The 24,617-nt window shown below is 44.3% G+C and overlaps 2 protein-coding genes across 5 annotated transcripts; one reads left to right on the top strand and one right to left on the bottom strand.

The window, feature by feature from the left end:
• Positions 1–1,555: 1,555 nt before the first annotated feature.
• E2F5 (E2F transcription factor 5) lies at positions 1,556–16,769 on the top strand. 2 transcript variants are annotated; one of them, XM_083518193.1, is made up of 9 exons: positions 1,556–1,993; positions 7,323–7,432; positions 7,926–8,087; positions 8,899–8,942; positions 9,767–9,831; positions 11,243–11,504; positions 11,823–12,011; positions 12,798–12,842; positions 16,038–16,769. In XM_083518193.1, the coding sequence occupies exons 1-9, from the start codon at positions 1,571–1,573 to the stop codon at positions 16,145–16,147; spliced, it is 1,410 nt and encodes a 469-aa protein (XP_083374319.1). In that variant the 5' UTR covers positions 1,556–1,570; the 3' UTR covers positions 16,148–16,769. The 2 variants fall into 2 exon arrangements, with proteins under 2 accessions (XP_083374319.1, XP_083374320.1); XM_083518194.1 differs by lacking the exon at positions 1,556–1,993 and adding an exon at positions 2,051–2,582.
• RBIS (ribosomal biogenesis factor) lies at positions 13,165–23,233 on the bottom strand. Of its 3 annotated transcripts, XR_014529430.1 has the most exons (6): positions 20,399–23,233; positions 18,520–18,636; positions 17,226–17,342; positions 16,820–16,897; positions 14,759–15,118; positions 13,165–14,691 (listed from the first exon to the last, which is right to left on the bottom strand). XR_014529430.1 is itself a non-coding variant. In XM_083518195.1 (5 exons), exons 2-4 carry the CDS (start codon positions 18,631–18,633, stop codon positions 16,829–16,831), a joined length of 300 nt encoding a protein of 99 aa, XP_083374321.1. In that variant the 5' UTR covers positions 18,634–18,636; positions 20,399–20,549; the 3' UTR covers positions 13,165–15,118; positions 16,820–16,828. The 3 variants fall into 3 exon arrangements, 2 of the variants coding, with proteins under 2 accessions (XP_083374321.1, XP_083374322.1); XM_083518195.1 differs by having other exon boundaries at positions 13,165–15,118; positions 20,399–20,549; XM_083518196.1 differs by having other exon boundaries at positions 13,165–15,118; positions 20,391–20,481.
• Positions 23,234–24,617: the final 1,384 nt, after the last annotated feature.

Genomic DNA, 24,617 nt, shown 5'->3' with positions numbered 1-24,617 from the left:
CCCCCCCCACCTCCCGGCATCGGAGCTTCGCTCTGATGCCGGGCGGGGGAAGGAGGCTTTTCCCCCCCACCTCCCGGCATCGGAGCTTCGCTCTGATGCCGGGCGGGGGAAGGAGGCTTTCCCCCCCACCTCCCGGCATCGGAGCTTCGCTCTGATGCCGGGCGGGGGAAGGAGGCTTTCCCCCCCCACCTCCCGGCATCGGAGCTTCGCTCTGATGCCGGGCGGGGGAAGGAGGCTTTTCCCCCCCACCTCCCGGCATCGGAGCTTCGCTCTGATGCCGGGCGGGGGAAGGAGGCTTTTCCCCCCCACCGCCCGGCATCGGAGCTTCGCTCTGATGCCGGGCGGGGGAAGGAGGCTTTCCCCCCCCACCTCCCGGCATCGGAGCTTCGCTCTGATGCCGGGCGGGGGAAGGAGGCTTTCCCCCCCCACCTCCCGGCATCGGAGCTTCGCTCTGATGCCGGGCGGGGGAAGGAGGCTTTTCCCCCCCACCTCCCGGCATCGGAGCTTCGCTCTGATGCCGGGCGGGGGAAGGAGGCTTTTCCCCCCCACCTCCCGGCATCGGAGCTTCGCTCTGATGCCGGGCGGGGGAAGGAGGCTTTTCCCCCCCACCGCCCGGCATCGGAGCTTCGCTCTGATGCCGGGCGGGGGAAGGAGGCTTTTCCCCCCCACCGCCCGGCATCGGAGCTTCGCTCTGATGCCGGGCGGGGGAAGGAGGCTTTTCCCCCCCACCGCCCGGCATCGGAGCTTCGTTCTGATGCCGGGCGGGGGGGGGGGAGGTCCGAGGACAGTGGGGAAGACGCGCTGCGCTTCCCCGCTGTCCCAGAGATTTCCCTATGGGCTGTCGTCTTGCGAAGCAAGCCCATAGGGAAATTCGTTTTGCGAAGCGCCTCCAAAACGGAAAACCCTTTCGTCTAGCGGGTTTTCCGTCTTGCGAGGCGTTCGTCTTGCGGGGTACCACTGTATATGGGGAAGTGAGAAATATGGTCTTGTGGAACCACTGCTGTATCTTGCGGGATACCAAGCCAGGAGGGATGGCCGCAACAGCATCACATCCAGCAACTGACCTACTTTTTCCACTCTTGACTGGAGTGGCAGGTGTCTGAATTTACTTATGCTCTTCAAAACCACTGTCTCGCAGCACAACATAGCACTCTGGGACACAAGATACCCTTCTCCTCAGGGTGTTTTTATTTCTGCTAAGTGTGAGGCCAAGATAAGCAATGAAGGCTCACACACAAGGCCGTCTTAACCGCGGGCGTGGGGGTGCATGGCAACCGGGCGACGGGCTCTCAGGGGCACCAGGCAAGCAGAAAGTTCCAGGTTCGATCCCAGATGTTCCCAAGTAGGGCTGTGAGAGACCCTTGCCTGAAATCCGAGAGAGCTACTGCCGAGAATATCGCAATACTGAGCTAGATGGACCAATGTTCTGACTGTCCATCTGAGCATTTCTCCCTGGTGTGCAAGTCTTCTGTTTGCAAGGCATGGGGTTTTTTTGGGGGGGTAGGGTATTTTGGTTGTGGTTTCAACCTATGGGAATAGAGAGAGTTTACTGCCACAAGGTACTGAGATAATGTGTAAGCGTGATGCAAGCTCCCTAAAAAAAGGTCAACCACCCTGGGCAACCTTTCCTGCTCACACAGTCACAACAGCAACCTGGTTGGGCGCTTGGTTAAGCAGCAGCAAAAGGGGGAGTTCAAACCCCACCAAGCCTGGAGCGTGGAAGCGCCGCCGCCGCTCACCACTTGCAGGGAGTTTCGCCACGGGAACCAAAGGAAAGCGACTGCTGCTGGGACTCAAGCCGCCACCTGGCTTGTCGTCGTTGCTTTACTTTCCGGGCGGAAAGACAGGAGGGCTGATCATCTTGCTGGAGTCTGGGCTGCTTAGCGTCGCCCCAGGAAAAGTTTGCTCGGGAGGAGGGGAGCCGCGCGGAATTCAAGCGCGCGCGCGCTTCCGTGCCTCGCGCAGCGCAACTTTGCGCGGAAAAAGTCCCCGAGTGAGTGAAAACACCACTGCCGGGCGCTTCGAAAGCCCCTTTTTCACCCTCCCCGCCCCGTTTGCTGCTTCGTTTCCCCCCGGGGGCGAGAGAGGGGCGCAACCACCCCGCAACTCTCTCCCCTCAGGCTCCACCTTCTCGGGAAAGGAGCAGCTGCCCCCTTTCCTCTGGCTCTTCCCTACACAAAACTTTGTCTCCCGGCAACTGCGCGGGCGGCGTCACTTCCTCTCCCTGCAGGCCAGCCGGCGGTGGGCGAGAAAAGGGCGAGGGCTCGCTCTTGTGTCTCTGCGGGGCAGCTGCTCCGCGCGGGGACCAGCCGGGCTCCCTCGCGGCCGGAGGAAGGGCAAGCCCGGTGGGGAGAGGGCCACGTGGGGCCGCCGGAGGAGGTGGGTGGGGGGGATGCAGCATGGCCGCGGTGGCGCTGCCCGAGTCGGTTTCCAGTAGCCATGGCGGCGGCGTGGGGAGCCTGGAAGGCGGTGCGGGCGCCAGCAGCAACAGCAGCCGGCATGAGAAGAGCCTGGGGCTGCTCACCACCAAGTTCGTGTCCCTCCTGCAGGAGGCCAAGGACGGCGTGCTCGACCTGAAAGCGGTGAGGGGGAGGTGGGGGGCTTGGGTCCAGGCGCTGCGGGTGGGATCCGGGCGCGGAGGGAGGAGCGTGCATGTGCGTGTAAGAGAAACACACAACGTGCGGTGCGATGGACCTTGATATTCTGAGGGATCCAGCGGGAGGATCTCTGGACTGGGATCTGGTGAGGGGAAAAGTTCCATGTTGGGAGTAGGGCACCTTTTTAATAACCCACCCCTTTTCTTCAGGCTTTGGCGTATGTGGTTTTGCTTTTGCCCCTGGGTGGGTTTAGTGGTTTTAGGGCTCGGTTGCTTCAAACTGATGCTCTGTTTCCTCCTAGCTGCCAGCTTCTCGGTTGCCCCAGCCTAGAATTATAAAGTTGGAAGAGACCACGAGGGTCATCTAGTCCAGCCCCCTTCAATGCAGGAAGCTTTTTGCCAACGTGGGTCTCGATTCCACCACCCTCACATTAAGAGTCTACCTGACTTCTCTAAAGGAGCTGTGGGCTGTAGGAGTAACCCCTGCTCTTTTCTCCCACCCTCTCTTACCTCCACAGACAAAGGTGCACAATAAGTTTTTTTGTGACTGAGTTGGGATTTGAACTCTAGTCTAAGTCCAGTCCTGAAAACCGCTGCACTTGCTCATCCTACAGCTTGTCCCTTAAAAACTTGTATTTGCCCAATATGTGCTCTTTATCCCATTGTGCACAGAAGCCTACTTATGTTGAGACAAGCTGGTGGAAGTGTTGGGGACATGACCCTTCCTGCGTTCTTGAAACATGTGGAGGGACGCTTTTAATGTTTAATAGACTATTTTATTTTAATATTTTGTTGGAAGCTGCCCCAGAGTGGCTGGGTAAACCCAGCCAGATGGGTGGGGTATAAATAATAAATTATATTATTATTATTATTATCTCTGTATATAACACCCTCTCCCCTTTATATATCCTGGGGAAGGTTTTAAGTAGAAAAGTGTGTAACTTCTGAACTCTTATAGGATATCTGGATTGGAGAGACATATGACTGGTGGGGCTTTTTAGAAGGAGTTGGATTCATTGAGCTTGTTTTTTAGGGTGAGTAGGAGAAACGGAGGTGTAGCTCAGCCGTAGAGTTCATTGGTACAGTGGTACCTTGGGTTACATATGCTTCAGGTTACAGACTCCGCTAACCCAGAAATAGTACCTTGGGTTAAGAACTTTGCTTCAGGATAAGAACAGAAATCGTGCTCCGGTGGCGCAGCAGCAGCAGGAGGCCCCATTACCTAAAGTGGTGCTTCAGGTTAAGAACAGTTTCAGGTTAAGAACGAACCTCTGGAACGAATTAAGTACTTAACCCGAGGTACCACTGTATTACATATTGAGGAACAATCAAAACCAGAAGGGCTATAGAGTGAATTCCTTGGAGAAGTGTGGCTTGAATCCTGCTTTCTTCTATAATCTAAGTGGGGAACTTGCAGAATCTTATGTGAAGTGGATAGTCCTAACTATGGGAAGCCACTGTAATTTACACTGGCTTAAGTTAGGCCAACATAAAGTTGTGCCAGATCCAACCCCGTTCGAGAGCCCGGCTACTGCCACCTGAGCTGGCCCAAGCCTGCCAGAGGGAAAACAAAATAGATTTTGACTCACACCACCCATTTTGCCAGTGTACGTTCCGCCAGGTTGCCAAGTCACGTGACTGAGCTGAACAGAGTTAGGATCCAGTTTAAGTATCCTCTGGCTGATTCCACCACCAGGAAGCCGGTTCTGGGGGACTTGCATTGGCCAAGCCACGTTGTGCAAGTTACCCCAGCATATCTTCAGCTGAGCCAGGGCTGGGGATATACGCCATAGCCTGGCTGAGACTGAGATCTGCCACATCTTTTCTCTCTCATCCTGATGAGATGATTATGTGTTTTGTGTTTTTATATTGTGATTTTATCCTGTGAACCACCCTGAGACCTGCAGTATACAAATTTAATCATTAATAATAACAATAATTGTGGCAAAAAATGAAGTGCTTTTTTTGAGAGATTTTGAGGGGTTTTAATTGAACCGCTAATAGGGGAATTGTGATCAGCTGGCACCAGGCCTGGAATTGGACACTGGTTCAAATTCCTATTTAGTTCTCCATTCTATTGATGGCCCATGGCAAACTGCCACCCATTTCTGTGAGAATAACAATGGTCTCTTTCCCAGAACTGTTGAGCAAATATACAAGGCAAAGATTGTAAAACATTTAAAACTACTATTAAACTATTAGCAACCTCCTCCAAGGTGAGTTGCAATAAATTGTGTAGTTGCTCCAGAGTTCTGGTAACCTTTCTACTCCTTATTTTATTTGTCCCCTGTAACAAAGGTCTGTAATCCACTTAATTAAAAACAGACGTCAGGTTCAACAATAAACCCACCCCTATACACATACAGAAACAGCAATATGTAAACTTATGCAGGCTTGCCCAGAAATAAGCTCCAGCTTTTAAGCTTGTGTTCAAGTAAACTTGCCTAGTATCAACCTACCAGAATAATTTTGCTAGTGAAGTAGACTGGTTCTTTGCTCTTGCACTACATAATGAAGGGTATTTTCAATAGATATTCAGCTGACATTTATATTCAGCTGGGTAAAGTAAACGTAACTATAATTATACTCCAACAAAGGGCAGATTCATACACTTGCCCAAATGAAGTCTCTTTTTTCGTTGCAGAATAGCATGTGTGTTCACCTTCTTCCATCAATCACTCAGCATAAAGGGCATGTAACATGAGTGCTCCTCATATTTACCAAAAGGGATGGATCTAGTCTTAAGTTAGATGTACTGAAGATTTCAGTGGGATTTAAATTTAGCTAACTTCATCGGAGCCAATAGAATGTACATGCCTTCCCCTTTAAAAAAGGGGATAGGGGAAGGGATATATTATGTAGGGGTTTACATGTGTGTAAGATGAGGGAGTCTTGTGCATCCACTCCACCTTGGGGAAATAAATGATCTTTGAGTGTACAAACTAGGTCTTAGGTGCACATTGCCACATTAAGATTCCATCTTCCCTCCCATTAAAGCAGGAATGAGGAATGTTTTTCAACCCAAGAGCTGAAGTTCCTTATGGGGGACATTGCAAAAAGGCTTGTATCAGAAGTGGATGGACCAGAGGCAAAAGTGGGAAGAGCAATAAATGTAACTCTTAGCTTTGTACAGTAGGTTTCATTCCAACTATGCAAAAGTCTGGTTTCTCTGCACACATCCCTCCAGCGGAGCTGGACTGATGGAAAGCGGAATGTTAATTTTGTGGTTAGGATTGTGTCTTTAGTGTTGAATGATCAAATATAAGCATGAATTTGGAGAGGAAGGCTGTTGTTAACAGCCCTTAATTGGTGGTTAGGGGACGCAGGTAGCACTGTGGTCTAAACCACTGAGCCTCTTGGGCTTGCCGATCAGAAGGTCGGCGGTTTGAATCCATTTGACAGTGGTGAGCTCCTATTGCTCTGTCCCAGCTTCTGCCAACCTAGCAGTTCGAAAGCACACCAGTGCAAGTCGATAAATAGGTGCTGCTGTGGCCGGAAGGTAAACGACGTTTCCGTGCGCTCTGGTACTCATCACAGTGTCCCGTTGTGCTAGAAGCAGTTTAGTCATGCTGGCCACATGACCCGAAAAGCTGTCTGTGGACAAACGCTGGCTCCCTCGGCCTGAAAAGCGAGATGAGTGCCGCACCCCATAGTTGCCTTTGACTGGACTTAACTGTCCAGGAGTCCTTTACCTTCATCTTAATTGATGGTTGTAGGTTGGATCAAAGTAACAGCTTCTTCGCCGGTAGATATGGATGAAAAAGCTACAGTTGAAAAATGTGTTTTTCATTGTTGCCAAAAAGTGTATATGGGTTAATGAACAACTGGATTAGGGGGTGAAGCAAAGGAGGAGTCTTTCACAAAAAAATATTAAAGTGAAATTTGTCTCTGGTGAAATATGAGCAGGGGGTGAAAATTTCAGGCAGCTTGATCCTTAAAGAATTTACATTGGTAAGAGTCTTGGACCCATGCCAGTGCAAAAATTTGAGGCTCAGAGCTTAGGCTGCTAATCACGTTGGCTGTTACTTGCAGGTTAAATTTTACTCTTTATGCTATTGCTTTCAGCAACAGTTCAACAACATAAAGTGTTCTAGAGCATACCTCTTGAGCATTCCTGATTTCCCCCCTTTTTATCTCATTACTTCTTTTACTCAAAAGGTCCATGGTTTCATTTGTTTGGTGGTGTTCGTTACTGAGGTTCAATCTTAACCATTGCCATTATATTTTGGAATGATAGCAAACCCCATAATAACACTGCTCTTCCATAAATGACATTAAGAAGCCTATCTTCCTTTGATACAATGAATTGTCATCCTACTCCCTTCCACAAATCTTGTTCCCATATTTAGAAATGAAATGACAGATTATTCCTTTACATCCTGCTCAAGAAAAGCATGTTGTCTTTTCAGCCCCACTTTCCATTTCCCTTGTTCTCATGCATGGCTAATTCTGAAAGAACTCATTCCCATGTGTGGAATTCTGTGGACATGTTTTAAGGAGGTCATTCTTTTCGGCATTTTGCTTGAAGGTTACTGTCCCTGTCCAAGAGTCAGAGAGGGTGGTCTAACACATCTAATTGTGCATCTGTGACTGTGGCAGGTTGAAGATTTACCCTTTTAGGCTTGTGATTAATATTCTCTAGGAGGCTTGTACAGCTTCACTGAAGCTGTCTAATGAGCCTCCCCTTTTGCCCTTCATCTGCATAAATTATTCTTTATCTTACCAGGCTGCCGACACACTTGCTGTAAGACAAAAAAGGCGGATCTACGACATCACCAATGTTTTGGAAGGGATAGATCTCATAGAAAAAAAGTCAAAAAACAGCATCCAGTGGAAGTAAGATAACTGATTTTTAATTTTCTTACATAGAAATACAGAATGCTGTTTTCCTTCACAGATGAATGTTATCATTGTTAGGTATTTATGTAACGAAAACAAGGTATACATGTAATGAAAGCAATATATGTCAGCAATACCAGCTTTTGTATTCTCTGCAGACACTAGTCTCCAGGCAGTTGTTTGTCAGGACCTGGAAGTATATTTCGCCTGCCACAAGTGCAAACCCTTTTGTTGGTGGTCAGGCAACAGAGGCTCCACAGTTCAGCAGAAAACCACACATGAAAACCCAAAAAAGAGATGGATTGTCTCTCTTGTGCGCAACCTTTGAAAGTCCCCCTACTCACATTATACAGAATCAAAGGGCAATTGAAACTTACTTGATATTACACTGTTTATAGAATTAAAATTTTTGCTGCTATGATATCTTTTCTACTTTTGCCTTTTTGTTACTCATTTACAGTAGCATTGAATTTTTTTGCTCTCTCTTAAGAGGTGTAGGTGCTGGTTGCAATACGAAGGAAGTCGTAGACAGACTGAGATACCTTGAAGCAGAAATTGAAGAATTGGAGCTAAAAGAAAAGGAGCTGGATCAGCAGAAACTGTGGTTACAGCAAAGCATAAAAAATGTCAAAGATGATTCCACAAATAAATGATATCCTTTGAAACATGCTGTGTAATTCTTGCAAATGGAATTATTGCTGCTGTGCCTCGGTGAAACACAGAAAATGGAGATGGAATAAGTGGTGGGCATTTTCTCAAATGGGAGTTTTGAGGGGTTTGACAACAGTTGATACTAATTTTGTGTCTGGCTATTCAAAATGAGTTGTGGGAACATAGACCCTTAGTGGAATAATAAGGGATGTGAAATGCCCATCAGGAGGCAAAATGGCATACATGGCCAGCTAAGGACAAAATTATATTGGTAGCTTAGCATTAGCTACCAGTTGGATCCCATTCAATGTTTACACAGAAGTCTCATGTTCACAGGTGCTGTTTCAAGAATGGAAAGCATTCTCATACAAGGCAGTGCTTCCTTTTTCATTTACTCCCCTACTGCTGCAGCCCTCTGTACCATATTGCATCTTGGTCCAGATCATCCCTCATCCTCAGAGTCCTTTTTTGGGCAGCAGTGAATTGGGTGACTTGTCTGAACAGATTTTTTTTCCATTCATGCAACAGCACCTTTGGATTCAGGCTAATGGGACTTTTTAATACCCGAGATATAAAATAGGCAGAGGCTGTTTTTTGCTAAACAGCTTTCTTACAATCAAATGGTATATAAATTTTGTTTAATGATTAAAATGAATGTGTTTTTAACTCTGCAATTTCAGTTACTAGTCCAGGGTATGACAGGCAAAATATTGAAACAGAACTACCTAATTAGCCTGGTAAATTTCCTAAAACGTACTTGAAAAAGCTCAGCAGTATCATGTTATTTTGAAACTTTCCTTGACACAGACCACTTTTTCATACATCACTCATGATGACATATGTGACTGCTTCAACGGTAAGATGCTGAGAAGTTTGACATGTTTGTTAAATGGTGTCAGGAGAAAACCCAGTTGTGTTCACCTTATCAGTTAGTGCTAAAAGTTCATCAGATAGCATTCGTTTAAAATAGTGTTTGAGTTAGCTTTCTGTTTTTCAGAACTGATTTTCAGAGACAGGATATACCTTTATTCCAAAAGAAATCCTCAAAACTCCTTAGCAGGCCGGTTCTTTCACTTTCTGCTAGGGGTGAGGAACCTGTGGCTCTCCAGATGTGAGTTTATAGGCCAGTAGCATCATCCCTAATTACTGCCCATGCTGGCTGTGGTTTATGAGAGTTGCAGCCTCACAACATCTGGAGAGCTGCATATTCTCTGCCCCTGCTTTATGTAGACCTGGACTTCAGCTACAAACCTAAAACACAAGAAAGCCCTGTGTGAATACAGTGGCCCTTGATTTCAGAGTAAATGTGCTAAAGCAAAGACAGCACCAGATTTTTGTGTGCAATAGGAGTGGAAAAATAAAGCTGGTAGAATATGGGGAAGTGAAATGGCCAGTTTAGGATCACTTAAGACTTTCTTCCATTAAAAACATGATTTCTCTTTACACAGTGTAGCCATCCTGTACTGTTTTTTCCCCACACTGAAATATAGCATATCCTATTTAATCATGTAAACCTTTGCAAGTATGCCGAATTTTATTTTGTATATTTGTTCTGACATGTTTTCATGACCCATTGGCCATGTCCTTCAGGCAGTACAAAGCAAAACAAAACAAAACCTCCCTGGAAGGGAATGTGTGTGCATGCATTCAGCTAACACTTGACAATTACTCCACAATCAGGGGATACACTACTAGCAATTCAGGCTCCTTCTGGCACACAGTTAGAAGTTCCTGTACCTCATGTGGTATGTATAAACATCTCTTTTAATCTGTGTGGTTAGCAAATTATTATTATTATTATTATTATTATTATTATTATTATTATTATTTTTAAAAAAAAGGTTTTGGACCCAAGTAGTGTATATGTTCTAACTGGGGCTTGTGCTTACAGAATAAATTTGCTAAATTAATAGAAAAGCATACCTAGTTTTTGTTCTGTTAACTTTTTATGTTTCTTTGAAACGTGCAGCATTCATCACTTCAACTATTACTGATAGTTATTTATGCTGAGCCTGAGTGAAACATAATAGAGGTTTGGGTGGGTTTTTTTAGAATTTCCAGGAGGAAATACTTGCTCCACATTTTCAGTTTCAAGTTTCCTTTGCTGCTAGCAAAAGTCATGCAAATAGCTTTTTGTCACAGTTGGAAGGAGGAAATTGACCGCTATTCCAAATGATTGTTCACATCCTGATCCAAGAGAGAATTAGTGAGTGGTACCATCTAAATTTCCAATGAACCCAGAACCCAGGGACGCGGGTGGTGCTGTGGGTTAAACCACAGAGCCTAGGACTTGCCGATCAGAAGGTCGGCAGTTCAAATCCCCGCGATGGGGTGAGCTCCCGTTGCTCGGTCCCTGCTCCTGCCAACCTAGCAATTCAAAAGCACGTCAAAGTGCAAGTAGCTAAATAGGAACCGCTCCAGTGGGAAGGTAAACGGTGTTTCCGTGCACTGCTCTGGTTCGCCAGAAGCAGATTAGTCATGCTGGCCACATGACCCGGAAGCTGTACGCTGGCTCCCTCGGCCAGTAAAACGAGATGAGCGCTGCAACCCCAGAGTCGGTCACAACTGGAACTAATGGTCAGGGGTCCCTTTACCTTTACCATCTAAAGTTCCAATGAACCCAGAACATTACCTTCTGAATGGTTTGAATTTGGCACTATTTGAAGCCATCACTTTGCCTGTCCCTCACCTGTCATACGACACCAGGAGAAGGATAGGTGGTTGCAGCTTGGCTCAAATGACTTCATGTGCCAAATGGGAAGCTCTGGCGGGCCTGGTTAGGCTCGGGGGCCAGAGGTTTCGCTTCACTAGTATAAAGCAAAAGCATTATCACTACAGGCAGCAGAAACATTTACTGAAATTTTGATGCAGTTCCGAGACAGGATGCGTGTTCAGTGTGCGATTAGCTTCCAAACAGCTTGACCATGTGAAGATATGTTGGGTTATGGTGTAGATTAGAGGTGAGGGGGTAGACTTGTGTACTTGTATCATCGTTCTTTATGAATTCAACTTCTCAACTAGCACATTCTCACCTGTTCAGTACACAGCTTTCACCTGCATTATTTTTTTTTACTTCAGTCCAGTTTGGCTTAATTGCTAAGCCTACTGCCATAAAGAATGGTGACTTTACCTGTTAACTCTGCTTCCTTTCTAAAGAGACAAAACAAATATCAGATCAATCTGAAGAGTCATTCGGGGCCTATCCATGTGCTGCTTATAAACAAAGAGTCCAGTTCCTCAAAGCCAGTGGTTTTTCCGGTACCTCCTCCAGATGACCTCATGCAACCTCCATCTCAGTTGCCAGCTCCATTGATTTCCCCTAAAGTGAATGTAGATCCTCAAAAGTTGGAGTCTAGAGATCTTCCTCATCAGGGTCAATCCCTTTCACGGATACCACCAGTCACAGATATGTCAGCAGGTAGGGATTTCCCCTTTTCTCAATTAGCAGCAAATTAAAAATATAAAGGGGGGGCAGGTTGAGCTAAGGATTTGTGGGTGGAAGACAATGCTTACATGTGACTGTTCTAAAATCTAGCAGCAAAACCCATGTATTAAGAATTAGTTACGACATATTTTTGCTTTTCACATTAGCGTCGCTAAAATCAAGTGCATGCCAATATTAAAATGTGAGCTTGTGGTAACAAATAATTTGTGCCTGTATCAGAAATGTTGTGTTCCAGAAATTTGCGTTGAACTAATATTGTCGATTTCTACTGTGAACTTTCCCACCCTGTAGACATCAGTTTGCAGGAGAGCCAGGCTCCTGAAACTCTTTATGCTGGCATTCCAGATTCTGAGCTGTATAACAGCCTTATAGCAGAAACTACACCTAGCTCAAATACCTGCCAGTCCTTCCTTCCGCTGGACGTAAATAGTATTCTGAAGCCGAATGCGTTTGACATCGCAAAGATGGATGAGCCTGGAGGTAAATTACATACTTCGCTTGATTATAACTTTGAGGGGGGGGGGGAGGACAGTTGCTGGTGTGCTGAAGCGTAAAACAGGAAAAGAAAGCAGCCCAGTGCTATTTGATGACAATGTTGAGCTGTGGGATTTTTATTTTTTTACGGTCTTAACATTGGCTAAATGTCGAGGAGAGCATCTTTGCTTTTGTAGTTGTTTTGTGAGGTGCTGAAGCAGATGTTCATGGGCAAATGGTTTTGGTGGAAATGGTTAGGGATGATAAGAGCTGTAATCCAGAATATATGGAGGGCACCAGGTTTGGGAAGGCTGATTAAAAGGATGACGGCAAGGATTACTGCTAATGTAAAGCATTTTGAACAGAACTGCACATAAAAACTAAGCATGTTTTATTATGAAAATACTATAAAGGAGTACTTGATTCGCTCCTAGCTACTCCTTCAGGGCAGGCTAAACAGGGGTGGTGCATGGTAGTTTACAAAATACTATTCATAACTGACCTGGCATTTTGTTTTGTAATTTTCTGAATCCACTTGAGAATCCTGCTGGGTGTTAAGCCACTCTATATTTCCATTTCACTAGAGATCCAAAGAGAGTAGACTACATGTAATATTAAAAGCACATGGAAAATTTCAGGAGCCTTAAATACCTGTAGCTAGCTAACACGTTTACTTGACTAACTGCACATGCCAACTGGAAATATGAAAGCCTCATAACTCCCTCCTGTTTTTAGCCAATTTGATCTTATTGTCTATGTGGATAGCCATGAATTTGCTTTTTGTGTTCCTAGGGATAATTAACAGCGATATCATTGATGAATTGATGTCCTCTGATGGTAAGTTTATGTTCTCATTGTCTCATCCTTCTTTACAAAGTGTGATGTCTCTGATTCACTAGTTAACAGTTCCCTGCAAATGCCAGCTCAACATCCCTTTGCTAGAGTTTCAGGTGAACATGTACTTGAAGCAGTTAGATATCATGATTCTTTTACCCTGTTCGAGTTTAGAGCAGGTGGGCATTCTGCTGCCTGCAGTTAACAAAGTAGTGAGTTTCCCTAACTTTAGTACGTATGCCCTCCTCCAATCTTTCATTATAAACAATGCTGGGGTGACACTGCTGGGACACTCCTTAGGAATGCAAGAAATATGTGAACAAAGTCACACAAATTATCATTTTTATTTCCATTTGCCTATGCAAAACGTTTAACAAAATAAGGAAAGGGTAGAAGACTGCTGTTTGCTTTTAAAATTATTTCTGCCCACAATTTTAACCACAGCCCTCTTTAGGGTCCAAAGTATATTTTATACTGTAGTTCCCACTTTCTTAAATATGTAGAATCATCAACACAATCCTCTGTGTTTACTCAGAAGTAAGTCCTGCTGATTTCAGTGGGGTTTACTGTCTGAAAAGTTTGCATCAGAGTGTAGCTTCAGATTGTGTTGTTCACATGACACATTCTAGAATAATTTGTTGGATGAGTAATATAGCAAGTTGAATGGCACTACTCAGAAGCACTAAGATTTACATTGAGTAAATCAGAGCAGCAAACAGCTGGGAGCTTAGCTCACTGAAAACACCAGGCAACCACCCATTGCCTCCAGATTTAAATACCAATTCCAGACTCCCAGGATTCATCAGGGTTAACTGAAACAGCATCCTTTTATTACAGACTCTGAATGAGCAGATCACCCATTGTACTAACCTAATTGAGTGTGTTTTCATAATAATGGCGCGGGAACCTATAGCTGACAGCCTTTCCTACTTGCAAATTGTTACCTGTGAATTACTGCAACATGCTGTTTGCAGAATTATTCAGCAGCTTACCCACCAGCCTTCAAAGGTCAGGATGGTATGCTTGAGTTTCTCACTTTAGCCTGAGATAAATTATGACTTTCTAACAATCACCCAATAAGTCTGGTTTCCAACACTCTAAGAGTGTCATCTGTTCTGCAAGGATGAAGTTGGATCATCATAAATTGTTGCATGGGCAGTCTACAAACATGTACATTTGAAATAGACTTTCACTCCTCCAGTTTTACTACTTCTCTTGCTAGCAGTTTCCTCCTTTCCAAAGTTTCATTTTGTTTCGCACTTCACACATGGGATTGAATCCTGACTAGCACACTGGTTGAATTTGGGGCCTATTGGAATTAGTGAGGCTAAAATTTAACAATCTTAGTCAAGATTCGACCCATGATGCCCCTGTACCAATACAGGAAGATTGTTGAACATGAATCTCAAACTAAACTCACCAGGAGAATGTCCCTTATGAAATGCTTGAGCAGACTCTGCCTGAGTTTTCTTTTTGCACATCCAAAAAGCGTCATGTTCCAACACTAATAATTGCCAGTGGTGCATGAACTGCATTGCAAAATAAATGTTTGCTCTGCCAAATTGTGTACAAGGAGTCTGTACCAGCACCATGCCTGGTACAAAGCTTTCCCAACCAATTTCTCAAATGCCGTATATAGTGCTTTCCCCTTTTGAATTTGCCCATGAATTAGGAGGATGTGGGGCTTTCCACCACCAAATCAGCTTTAGGTTGTCCCACTATCCCCTATAATAATTAAGCTTCATTTTTGATTACGTTTTCTCAAACCAAGATGTTTCTGATCTTTAGCATTTCGGTGAAATGGTTTTGCACTTCAGCTGTAAATAAAAAATAAATGTTCTCAGCCGTCCAACTATTCTTCATAGCCCTGCTATTATGCCACCCTGCTTCCACAGAATCTTGATTGAAGGAGTCATAACTTTTTTCTGAATGAAGCAAGCAAATTCAACAACTGCTGTTTTTTGTAACCTTGTTGCGTTCCATTAACAAAGAAATTTTAATTTTGTAATTGTGGTTGATATGCTTATTTAAAAATGGTTGTTTCACTTCAGTGCATTTGCTGTTTCAGAGGCCCACAATTTTAGCCCACCTGTTCAGAAAATTGACTTCTATATGTGCACCATATGGATGGGAGTCTTCATCTTAAGTAACTCGTGCAACATCTCTGCTGTTGCCTGAAGACCATCGCATCTCATGTCTTTTTGATTCCATCAGAGGCGTTCCGGCTGCTTTTTCCAAATTGTATAAGCTGGCTGTGAGCTGTCCCTTCCGCTTCACACCTGAGGGGGTGGGGAAAATACAATTTAACACTTCTACATTTTCAGTACAGTAAATGTATTGCAAATGAACACATAACATCATCCAATCTACATTTTTGCATTATATGTGTTTAAAGCTCATTTCATAGCACAACACTGCTAGTTCCTTATTCCTTTAATTTGACTTGAATGTAATTAAGCTGCCATAGTGCATCATGTAAAAATGGTGCTTTGGTGTTGAAATGATTTGTGGGGCATCCTGTAAAAAAGGGTCTCGTGGCAGTATATTGCGTGGTGGTCCAAAGCTTATCTTGCAGTCCAGGTGTGTGGCAAACCTGAGTTCCTTATACAGGCTGCTTGTGGACAAGGAACTACCTCTGTGTCATTCTTTACTTGATTTCACTTGTTCATAAAATTCCACAAGATAATGTACACAGTTGTTCTACATGCCCACGCTAAGTGGACTTCGCCAGAGGGTAATAAATTCCATTGCACAGTATTCACTTTTGCTGCGCTGACCCATCAAGATTTGAGTCGCTAAACAGACTTAAAGAAATACATAATAAAAAATTAACATAAAGACACTTTCACATTTTGCACTGTATGCTTTAAGTAACAAAATGGGTATCCCTTCTACCAGTTCTTTGCCTTTCTACCCAGTAGTCAAAACTAGCATGAATTTCTATTTGTCGTATGTGGAGATCAGTACTGGAGCAGGATCTTTGCCAACCTCATTCTCAGCAGAGTCTTATGCCTAAGCAGCCTTCCAAGATGTTGGATGAATGTGGCAGCAATGATAATGGTTTTGGAGGCCGGGAGAATAATAATGCTAATTCAGAACTAGGAATCAGGATAGTTATGTGTTCATTTGCCAAGGACTGGTACTGTAGCTGTGTGGCACAAACTGTGCTTAAATTGATATTTCTTTTCCCCTCCGCAGTCTTCCCCCTCTTACGGCTGTCTCCTACTCCTGGAGATGACTACAACTTCAACCTGGATGATAACGAAGGAGTCTGTGACCTCTTTGATGTGCAGATACTGAACTACTAGATTTGATGCAGCCAGATTGCCTCATCTACCTCTAACGATATAATATTGTAGACTTAATTTCATAACACAAGTATTTAAAATAATGAATGTAAAACTTCTGTAGTTCACCAATGCTGGGTGTACATTCTTCCTTGTACTTCATTATTTTGACCAACTTATAAACTCAGTAAAACAGAAGCTTGCTTTTGCTGCAGTGCAGGGAATGGTGTTCCTAGAGATGTTACAGTAGCTTAATACAGTTACTTGAAAGCCCCAGTTCCTTTTAATTTGTTCTTTAGGAACCAAAGTTTCATAAGCCCAACTCTGCTTCCTGTACAACTCCAGACTGCTGCGTTTTATACACCTGGAAATCCTCTACAATCATTCCAAAATTCTGACCTTTTATGTCTTAAAACTTCCACTGCCAATTGTAGAATGAAGGGCATTAACTAGTTTATGCTACATTGTTTCAGTGAACACTTTTGTGGAGTGCCTTTTTAATTAGCACTTTATTTTGTTCCCTGTTTTTTACTTCTGACATTCCACATTCCTAGATTTAGGAAAGCACTATTTGTAGTTTGTATTAAAAGAGTGCCAATGCTTGTACATTAACAAGATTTTTAAAATAAAACTATACAAAGAGTTGCTTTTTGCCGATTTATCAGGGGGTGCAAATATTGATGTAATACGTACTATTTGGTGCTACAATTGGGACAGCAAGTCAGTAGCAGTATCCACATTGGCTGGTTCACCTTCCATAGCTTTTGGAATCTGATGAGGGAAACACACATGCTCAGTGATTTGGGTCCAGTGTCCATGTATAATTTAAGAAAACGCTTATAACCACCAACTCATTGAAAACTGAAGCCTAAATTGCAGCATAGTAACACAACAAAATATAATAACAGATGCCAAATGAAAGAGTAAAAGGGGATATCTAGAGCCAAACATATAGGAACAGATTTCCATGCCAAAATCAAATGCAATAAATTAATATCACAAAGTTCCAAGTAACACAATGGGTTTACATTCCTCTTATAACTCCAGTACATTGTGAAAAGAGGCTTTACTTTATTTTTGTATAAGGCAAAGGAATTACCTGAAAGCTCTTTGGAGAGTCTGATGAAATGGCTTTGGACAATTGCTTAACTTCTTTCTGTACTTCTGTAAATACCTTATTCACCATGTTAACCTTTTCATCATTCACAATATTAATCTTTGGGGGGAAAGAAAACAAATTTTAGGCTTTTGTATTTCAAGATCAACCTAAAAGCATTTTCTGTGCAGTAAGCTATAGAAACTCAATGTGTTGTGTTTTAAAATAACTTTGGAGGATATACATGACACTAAACTATGCTAAGATTTCAAAAGTTCACCAAGGGAACCATTCTTACATAACAGCTCAGCTTGTTCATTAGGCTGAGGCAGGGTGAAGTATTTCACAAATATACAGAAATAGATTTGCATCACTCACTTCCAAGAATCAGGCTTATAGATTTTAAACATGAGAAAATTACTATAGGCATTTCCAGACTGTTGCTGTTCTTGGGGCAATTCAATCCCATTCCAGCCAGTCCAGGCTGTAGGATTAAAGCTGATTTGGAGCTCTGGTTAAAACAAACCCATGTTCCCAAAAGATCAGACATCTCAAGTGATGAGGAGTGACTGGAAACTGGGGGATTACTTTGCATCAAAGCGTTATCTAATCTCTCCACAAACAAATAATTAAACAGCCAATGTCATCTAATCTCTCAGCAAATAAATCAGGGTGAATGCTCATTAAATGGGTAATCTAGAAGTGACCTGTGTCTTTATTCAGCCAAGAGAAAGTCATAGTCGGTACAGCATGAGACTCTTAATCTCAGGGTTGTGGGTTTGAGCCCCATGTTGGGTAAAAGATTCCTGTATTGCAGGGGGCTGGACAAGATTGCCCTTCCAGCACTACAATTCTATGAGTATTGTTGTTGCCTTTACATGCATATGGAGGGAGAACTGGGTCATATTTTCTGGCCTCACTAACCTCAGTTGAAGTTAGGGAGATGTTGGGTCAGCAGGCACAATCCCCTCCCCGTCCCCTGCATTCATTCACCTTGGATTTGAAGTCAAGAATGGGGCTAGTAGAATGTCCTGTACCTTCCATCACTTTGCAATTGCATATGCCATCCTTTCTCAACTTTGGGTCTCCAGGTGTTGTTGGACTACAACTCCCATCGTCCCTAGTGAGAAGGGGATGATGGGAGTTGTAGTTCAACACCTGAGGACCCACGGTTGAGAAAGAATGGCATACACCATAAACTAGGGTTGTTTCCATTTATCATGCACAGCACAGGTTGTTAAGATGTTCCTAATGAAGAATCTAAAACAATAGCAAGAAGGAATCTTCTAAAACTAACCTTTTTTAGATTTGTTGTCACTGGCTTTGCTTTCCTTTTACCCTTCGCAATTTTCTTGTTGGCCACATGGAATACATTCATCGGCTTCTGACTTTTCCCCTTGTTCTTGCCCATTGCCTAAAATATTGATTTCAAGAGTTTAAATAATGTGTTTTGGCTGCTGTAGTAAGCAATAATACTTAAAAGCTCCTTGAATCTTTCATGCAAATAAGGCTGCAGTTTCACACACTAATGTGGGAAGAAGTCCCATTAAAGCAACTGAGATTTGCATAAAATGAAGCTATAAACCCAGATTCCTGGCTATTCAAGTGCTAAGAAACAACACATAATAGCCACAATTCAGCCCAGAATTCAAGTGCACACTTAAGTCAAGTGTATTAAGATTGTAAGCAACAAGTTTAAAGGGCCACCAGGGTGCAACCAGTAATCTGAATCAGCCAGTACAGCTTCATAGCAGAGCAACAGACCACCTCTCCCCATATGAACCAACCCAGATCTTGCGACCATCATCTGAACTGTAGCCTAACAACATCTGGAGAACCAGGGTTGCACCCATCCTTTCTATAAAGGGGCACTAGAAGAAAAAGGAGTTATATCCTCTCCAGAACTGTGGGCCCTTTCCCACGCACAGCCATAAAATGTCCAGTTGCGTTGGCAGTCCTCTAGCACAGCCTTTTCCAACCTTGAGCCCCTAACCTACAATTCCCATCAGCCCCAGCCAGCATGCCCAATGGTCAGAGATCTTGGGAACGGTAGTCCAATATCTGAGAAACTACAACACACCAAGGGAAGTAGGGCTGCATACGGGAGAAGAAGAAAATCTCCCCAATAAGAGTTCCGGGCTGGTTGCAGCTATAAACAGGAGCACTCCTCTTAGGCCCTGAGGATACACTGCAACATTACATTGACAAGGAGAGTCTGATGGGTTGGGACAAAGGCACAGCAGACTGTTCTCCTATAGCTATTGCTTAGGGGCCCCCTATCTTGCCCTCCCCCAATTCACTATTAATGTACTTCCTCTTAATTGTATTTCAGTTCAACAATTACTTTGATACAATACATATTCTGTTGTGTGCAAATGGCTTTAGATACCTATTAGGTGGTCCATAAATTACCACATAGCATATATTCAACACAAAAGACAGCGACAATTTGTTGTTGGCAAAGGACAGCTGGACATATAAAGGGCCCCATTACCTTCAGAAGCTTAAAGGTAAAGGGATCCCTGACCATTAGGTCCAGTTGTGGCCGACTCTGGGGTTGCGGCACTCATCTCGCTTTATTGGCTGAGGGAGCCAGCATACAGCTTCTGGGTCATGTGGCCAGCATGACTAAGCCGCATCTGGCGAACAAGAGCAGCACACAGAAACGCCGTTTACCTTCCCGCTGGAGTGGTACCTATTTATCTACTTGCACTTTGACGTGCTGTCGAACTGCTAGGTTGGCAGGAGCAGGGACGAGCAACGTGAGCTCACCCCGTTGCGGGGATTCAAACCGCCGACCTTCTGATCGGCAAGTCCTAGGCTCTGTGGTTTAACCCTCAGCGCCACATCAAACCTAAATCCGGCCCTGAGCAGGACCAGGTGAGCGCAAGAGCCCCTCTCCCCTCCTCCAGTTCCCAGCCATTGGCATTTAGGCGCATTGCTGCTTCCGACCTTGAAGGGAGAGCACAGCCATCGTGGGTAAGGAGCCATTAACAGACCTTCACATATTTGCCCAACAAAACTTGGTGGCCGTCACTGCCACCTGCGGGGGGCGAAGTTCCGCAGTTGCACTCTGCGCCGCTTATATATCTCGCTTACACGAGAGTAAAACGCGGGTACACCCTGAAGTCCGAGCCCACGCCTCCCTCCCTGCCCCCCCCTTCCCACGGCTTTACCTTCTTTGCACGCACAGCCAACGCCTTGCAAACTCGTCCGGCTTCCAGGCTCTTCCCTTGCCTACTACACCACGTGCGGCGCCGGCGCCTGACGTCATCCGAAAGCGACGGGGAGTTCCCCAGCTACATGCCCGAGCCAGAAGTTGTGTGTCTGCGGAGAGCTCCCCTGGGTGGCGCAATCTTTGCCTGTGCCCGCCTGGAGGAAACTTGCAGGGTTGTGTGCGCGCGCTGCGGTTTGATTAGATCTTAGCCACTGACTTCTGTTTCTACCTGATTTTACATTACATATGCACACAGTCAGCATTCCCTACCCGTTCAGCATATTCAGTCTTCATTGGGTTGTTTTGGCAGTTCCTAAAAGGAGATTCACTGGGTATTTTGAGTATTTTCGCAAGCCTCAGGGCTCCCTCAAGCTAGCTGACACCTTTCTCTTGTGGCTTTCACTGCATAAGCAGCAACACTCAGTGTCTGAACACTAGAAGTAGAGGCAATTATGCTTGGAAAATAAGGGTAGAAAGCTGTATATTTTGCAGACGATCACATATTTTTGGGAATCTCAGTTTTAAAATGGCATTGTTGGGGAAAACCTGCCTAGGCACTTTGGATAACATAGCCCAAATTGCAATATCAGCACCAAACTGAAGGTGGCAATGCGCTCTTAAATTTAATATATTTAAAAACGCGATGAAAGTTGCTGGATCACATTAAACCGCATTTGAAGCACATTTCCACCTCACCCAAAGAATTCTGGACTCTGTAGTTTACGCCTCACAGAGTTACAGACTACAGTGGCCAGAATTCTTTGAGGAGTGAAATGTGCTTCGAATGGGCTTAAAAGCTGTATTGTGTGCACAAGTCTGGCATCCTGTTTCAGCCAGTGGCCAATCACAAGCCTACAAGTAAAGCATGAAGGCAATATAGTGGTACCTCGGGTTAAGAACTTAATTCATTCTGGAGGTCCGTTCTTAACCAGAAACTGTTCTTAATCTGAAGTACCACTTTAGCTAATGGGGCTTCCCGCTGCTACCACACTGCCGGAGCACAATTTCTGTTCTCATCCTGAAGCTAATTTCTTAACCCGAGGTACTATTTCTGGGTTAACGGAGTCTGTAACCTGAAGCGTCTGTAACCTGAAGCATCTGTAACCTGAGGTACCACTATAGTCTATCCTCACTGCAGTTCTCTAAAAACTGGTGTTTAGGGGCACAAATAGAGGTTCCCTTTAGCTCACACAGTTTGTTTAAGGTCTATTCCACACATGCTGTAGAATAAGGATAAGGAATATAGGAACCTGCCGTATACTGAACAGACCATTGGTCCATCTATCTTAGAATCGTCTACACTCACTAGCAGTGGCTGTCCAGGATTTCAGATAAGGAGATGTGACGTGTGCACTAGATGTATACATACATGCCTGCAAACTCATGTGCTGTTCTAAATGCCACATGGATGCACCTTTAAGAAGCAATCACTTTGCCCAGAACTGCTGTAGACAATGCTAAAGAAGTCATAGACAGAAAAGAGGACAAATGGCTTGTGTTCCGCTTGCCTGGACCTTTGCTGAACAGCACATGCGTCAGCCCAGAATTCTGTCTTCTTTTTGTGTGACATGTTGACTGCAATTACGTACTTTTCCATTCTATTCCCTTTCAGATTGGGGTATTATGCAGTTCTCTTATAGCTCAGAACAGAATTCTGGATGCATTCATCCAGAAGTTTGGTTATCGAGAGGTATTTCATTCTTTTGCCAATCATCGAAGCTAAGAATTTGTTCCAACAGCAAAACTACTGAAACAAGGAAGTGCCTGAGTGCACAGAGAATTGCACTACCTTCAAGTGCATACTGGTTTTAAAGTTATGACAGAACGGACTTGCCAGTACAGCACATTTTGTGATAAGACATAGCATTCTTATAGCCCTTGCGTTGCTTTATTCCTACAACAATTCTGAAAGGTAGGACAAAAAAGATTATTACCCACATACTGTGGGTAAGAGAAAGCTGAGGCTGAGAGGCTCGTGAGTTTTTGGCAAGAGGTGAGGTTTGAACTGAATCACAATTCTGTTTCTTAGCCACCGTGCTATTCTGACCCACTTTACGACAGCACATAATTATGGAGGCAAAACCTTAGAGGGGAAAACTCACATAGTTTTGAAATAGTTGAAGATCAGTGTGTTCTATTTCAGAGGTACCACACACTCTTACATTAGCAATTCAGTGGTTTTCTGAAGGCTTTTTGTTCAACACCAGTTTACCAGTGCAGCAGTAGTTGCAACAGGTTTTTCATTATATGGGCTGGGGAAAGGGCAATCTCTTATCTCCCTGGCCAGTGTTCTTTGCACTATCTCCTTGTTCTCACATATCCCTTTTGTGCTCATTCTCAACAAGCATCTCTCTCTTGCTGCCTTGGAAGCAGATAAACCAAGAGGCGGCACTGAACAATTTGCCATTCGTGTTCATTTCTTGCCTACACAATGCATGCCAGTGGCTGTACAAGAGCTATTCCGCTGTGTAGTGCAGCTGCTTTCTCTCTGTCCCTTTGTCGTCCTAACTGTAAAGAGGGTTGACAGGCGAGGAAGATATTCTAGATAGATGGGCTTGCCTTTCAAATAGCAGGTTAGGACTGGATGATCTTCCTGTGATTTCTACTGAATGTTTTCCATCCAGATCCGGAAAACCTGCCATGGCATGCATGTAATGAGCACATTTCACATAGTAAGGACTATCACCTTACATGTACAATAAAAGGTAAAGGACCCCTGACAGTTAAGTCCAGTCGCGAACAACTCTGGGGTTGCGGCGCTCACCTCGCTTTACTGGCCAAGGGAGCCAACGTTTATCCGCAGACTGTTTTTCCGGGTCATGTGGCCAGCATGACTAAGCCACTTCTGGGGAAACCAGAGCAGTGCACAGAAACACTGTTTACCTTCCTGCTGGAGTGGTGCCTATTTATCTGCTTGCACTTTGACATGCTTTTGAACTACTAGGTTGGCAGGAGCAGGGACCGAGCAACAGGAGCTCACCCCGTTGCGGGGATTCGAACCGCCAACCTTCCAAATGGCAAGCCCAAGGCTCAGTGGTTTAGACCACAGCGCATGTATGAAATCAGCTTCCCCCAACCTGGTGCCCTCCCCAGTCAGTCTGGTCCAAAATCCCTGAAGGACAGCAGGTTGGGAGAAAACTATACTAAATATGCACATAAGCTTGCTCAGTTCAGAAAAATTAAAATACAACAGCTACCTAAGAAATAGCAGAAAAAGAGCAACTAGCCAAATCACGTACATATTTTACATTCGTGTGTAAAATAGTGCCTTTACATACACGATTGCAGTGGAAACAAAATATAATATGCCTGCAGTGTTGACCGATTATATCAGTGTTAACATTGATTTCTAATACATGCTCATAATAGTTGTATTTCGCACAATAGCTCAATAGCAATGAAGGCAAATGGGACAAACTGCATTTTATCAGCAACCTCCTACTGCAGTATAAGTATTCAACTCCATAAACAGCCTGTACTCCCAGCTAAGCACAGTGACATCTCTCACACAAAAAAGCCACCTCTGAATAAATGAGGTCTAGGTTCCTTCCTCGATACAACCCTAGTATTAGCTAGGAGTCGAGAAAGATGACACAGGGAGAAGGTTTTTGGGTTGTTTAGTGCCAGCCCTACCATTAGGCAGAAGTTGGTGGCTGCCTTGGGACAGGTGCTGGTGGTGCAGTGTTGATGGCAACAGAGTTATGAGTGCTTCAGCCCCTAAGCTAGCTTGCTTCTTTCAGGTGTGGTCAAGGATGCTGTGCTGTCACTGGTATTGAAGCATGAACAAATGAATTGATTTATTTTGGTCACTGACCAGAATGAGTATTGAAGTAAGATTCAGTTCTCTGGTCAGTTGACTTCTTCTGTGGTAGAAGGACATCCAAAGGTCTTGGGCTGACTCTGGGGTTGCCACAGGTAAGGAAAGGGATGTAAGAGGGAAGAGCAAGTCAGATTTATTTATTTTTAATGGAAGTGGAGCTACTGCACACTAACCTGGTTTTAGTTCTGCCCAAATTGCGTAAAATGTGTGTGATTACTTTACCAGGCATGACCTGGAATTCTTGCCCATGTTGATGCAACACCCAATACATTATCCTTCGGATGATGACATTGTGGGAGACCTTTGTTTATGCTTAGGGGCTGACTAATTGCCCTATTTTCAGTTGAGAATGACTTCA

This window comes from Podarcis liolepis (genome assembly GCF_965112155.1).
Source record: "Podarcis liolepis genome assembly, chromosome: 8".
NCBI lineage: Eukaryota > Metazoa > Chordata > Lepidosauria > Squamata > Lacertidae > Podarcis > Podarcis liolepis.
Note: the sequence above shows the minus strand (reverse complement) of the source record. Positions and strands in the feature narration are given on the sequence as shown.

What these genes read in the sequence shown, in the direction of transcription:
- RBIS (XM_083518195.1), bottom strand. Translation starts at nt 18,633, where the DNA reads ATGGGCAAGAACAAGGGGAAAAGTCAGAAGCCGATGAATGTATTCCAT. An exon ending in TGACAACAAATCTAAAAAAG is followed by an intron (nt 17,343 to 18,519) that starts GTTAGTTTTAGA and finishes TTCCCCCCAAAG; the next exon opens with ATTAATATTGTGAATGATGA. An exon ending in ACTCTCCAAAGAGCTTTCAG is followed by an intron (nt 16,898 to 17,225) that starts GTAATTCCTTTG and finishes TTCCCTCATCAG; the next exon opens with ATTCCAAAAGCTATGGAAGG.
- E2F5 (XM_083518193.1), top strand. Translation starts at nt 1,571, where the DNA reads ATGTGTAAGCGTGATGCAAGCTCCCTAAAAAAAGGTCAACCACCCTGG. An exon ending in GATGATTCCACAAATAAATG is followed by an intron (nt 8,088 to 8,898) that starts ATATCCTTTGAA and finishes GACACAGACCAC; the next exon opens with TTTTTCATACATCACTCATG. An exon ending in CATATGTGACTGCTTCAACG is followed by an intron (nt 8,943 to 9,766) that starts GTAAGATGCTGA and finishes CTCCACAATCAG; the next exon opens with GGGATACACTACTAGCAATT.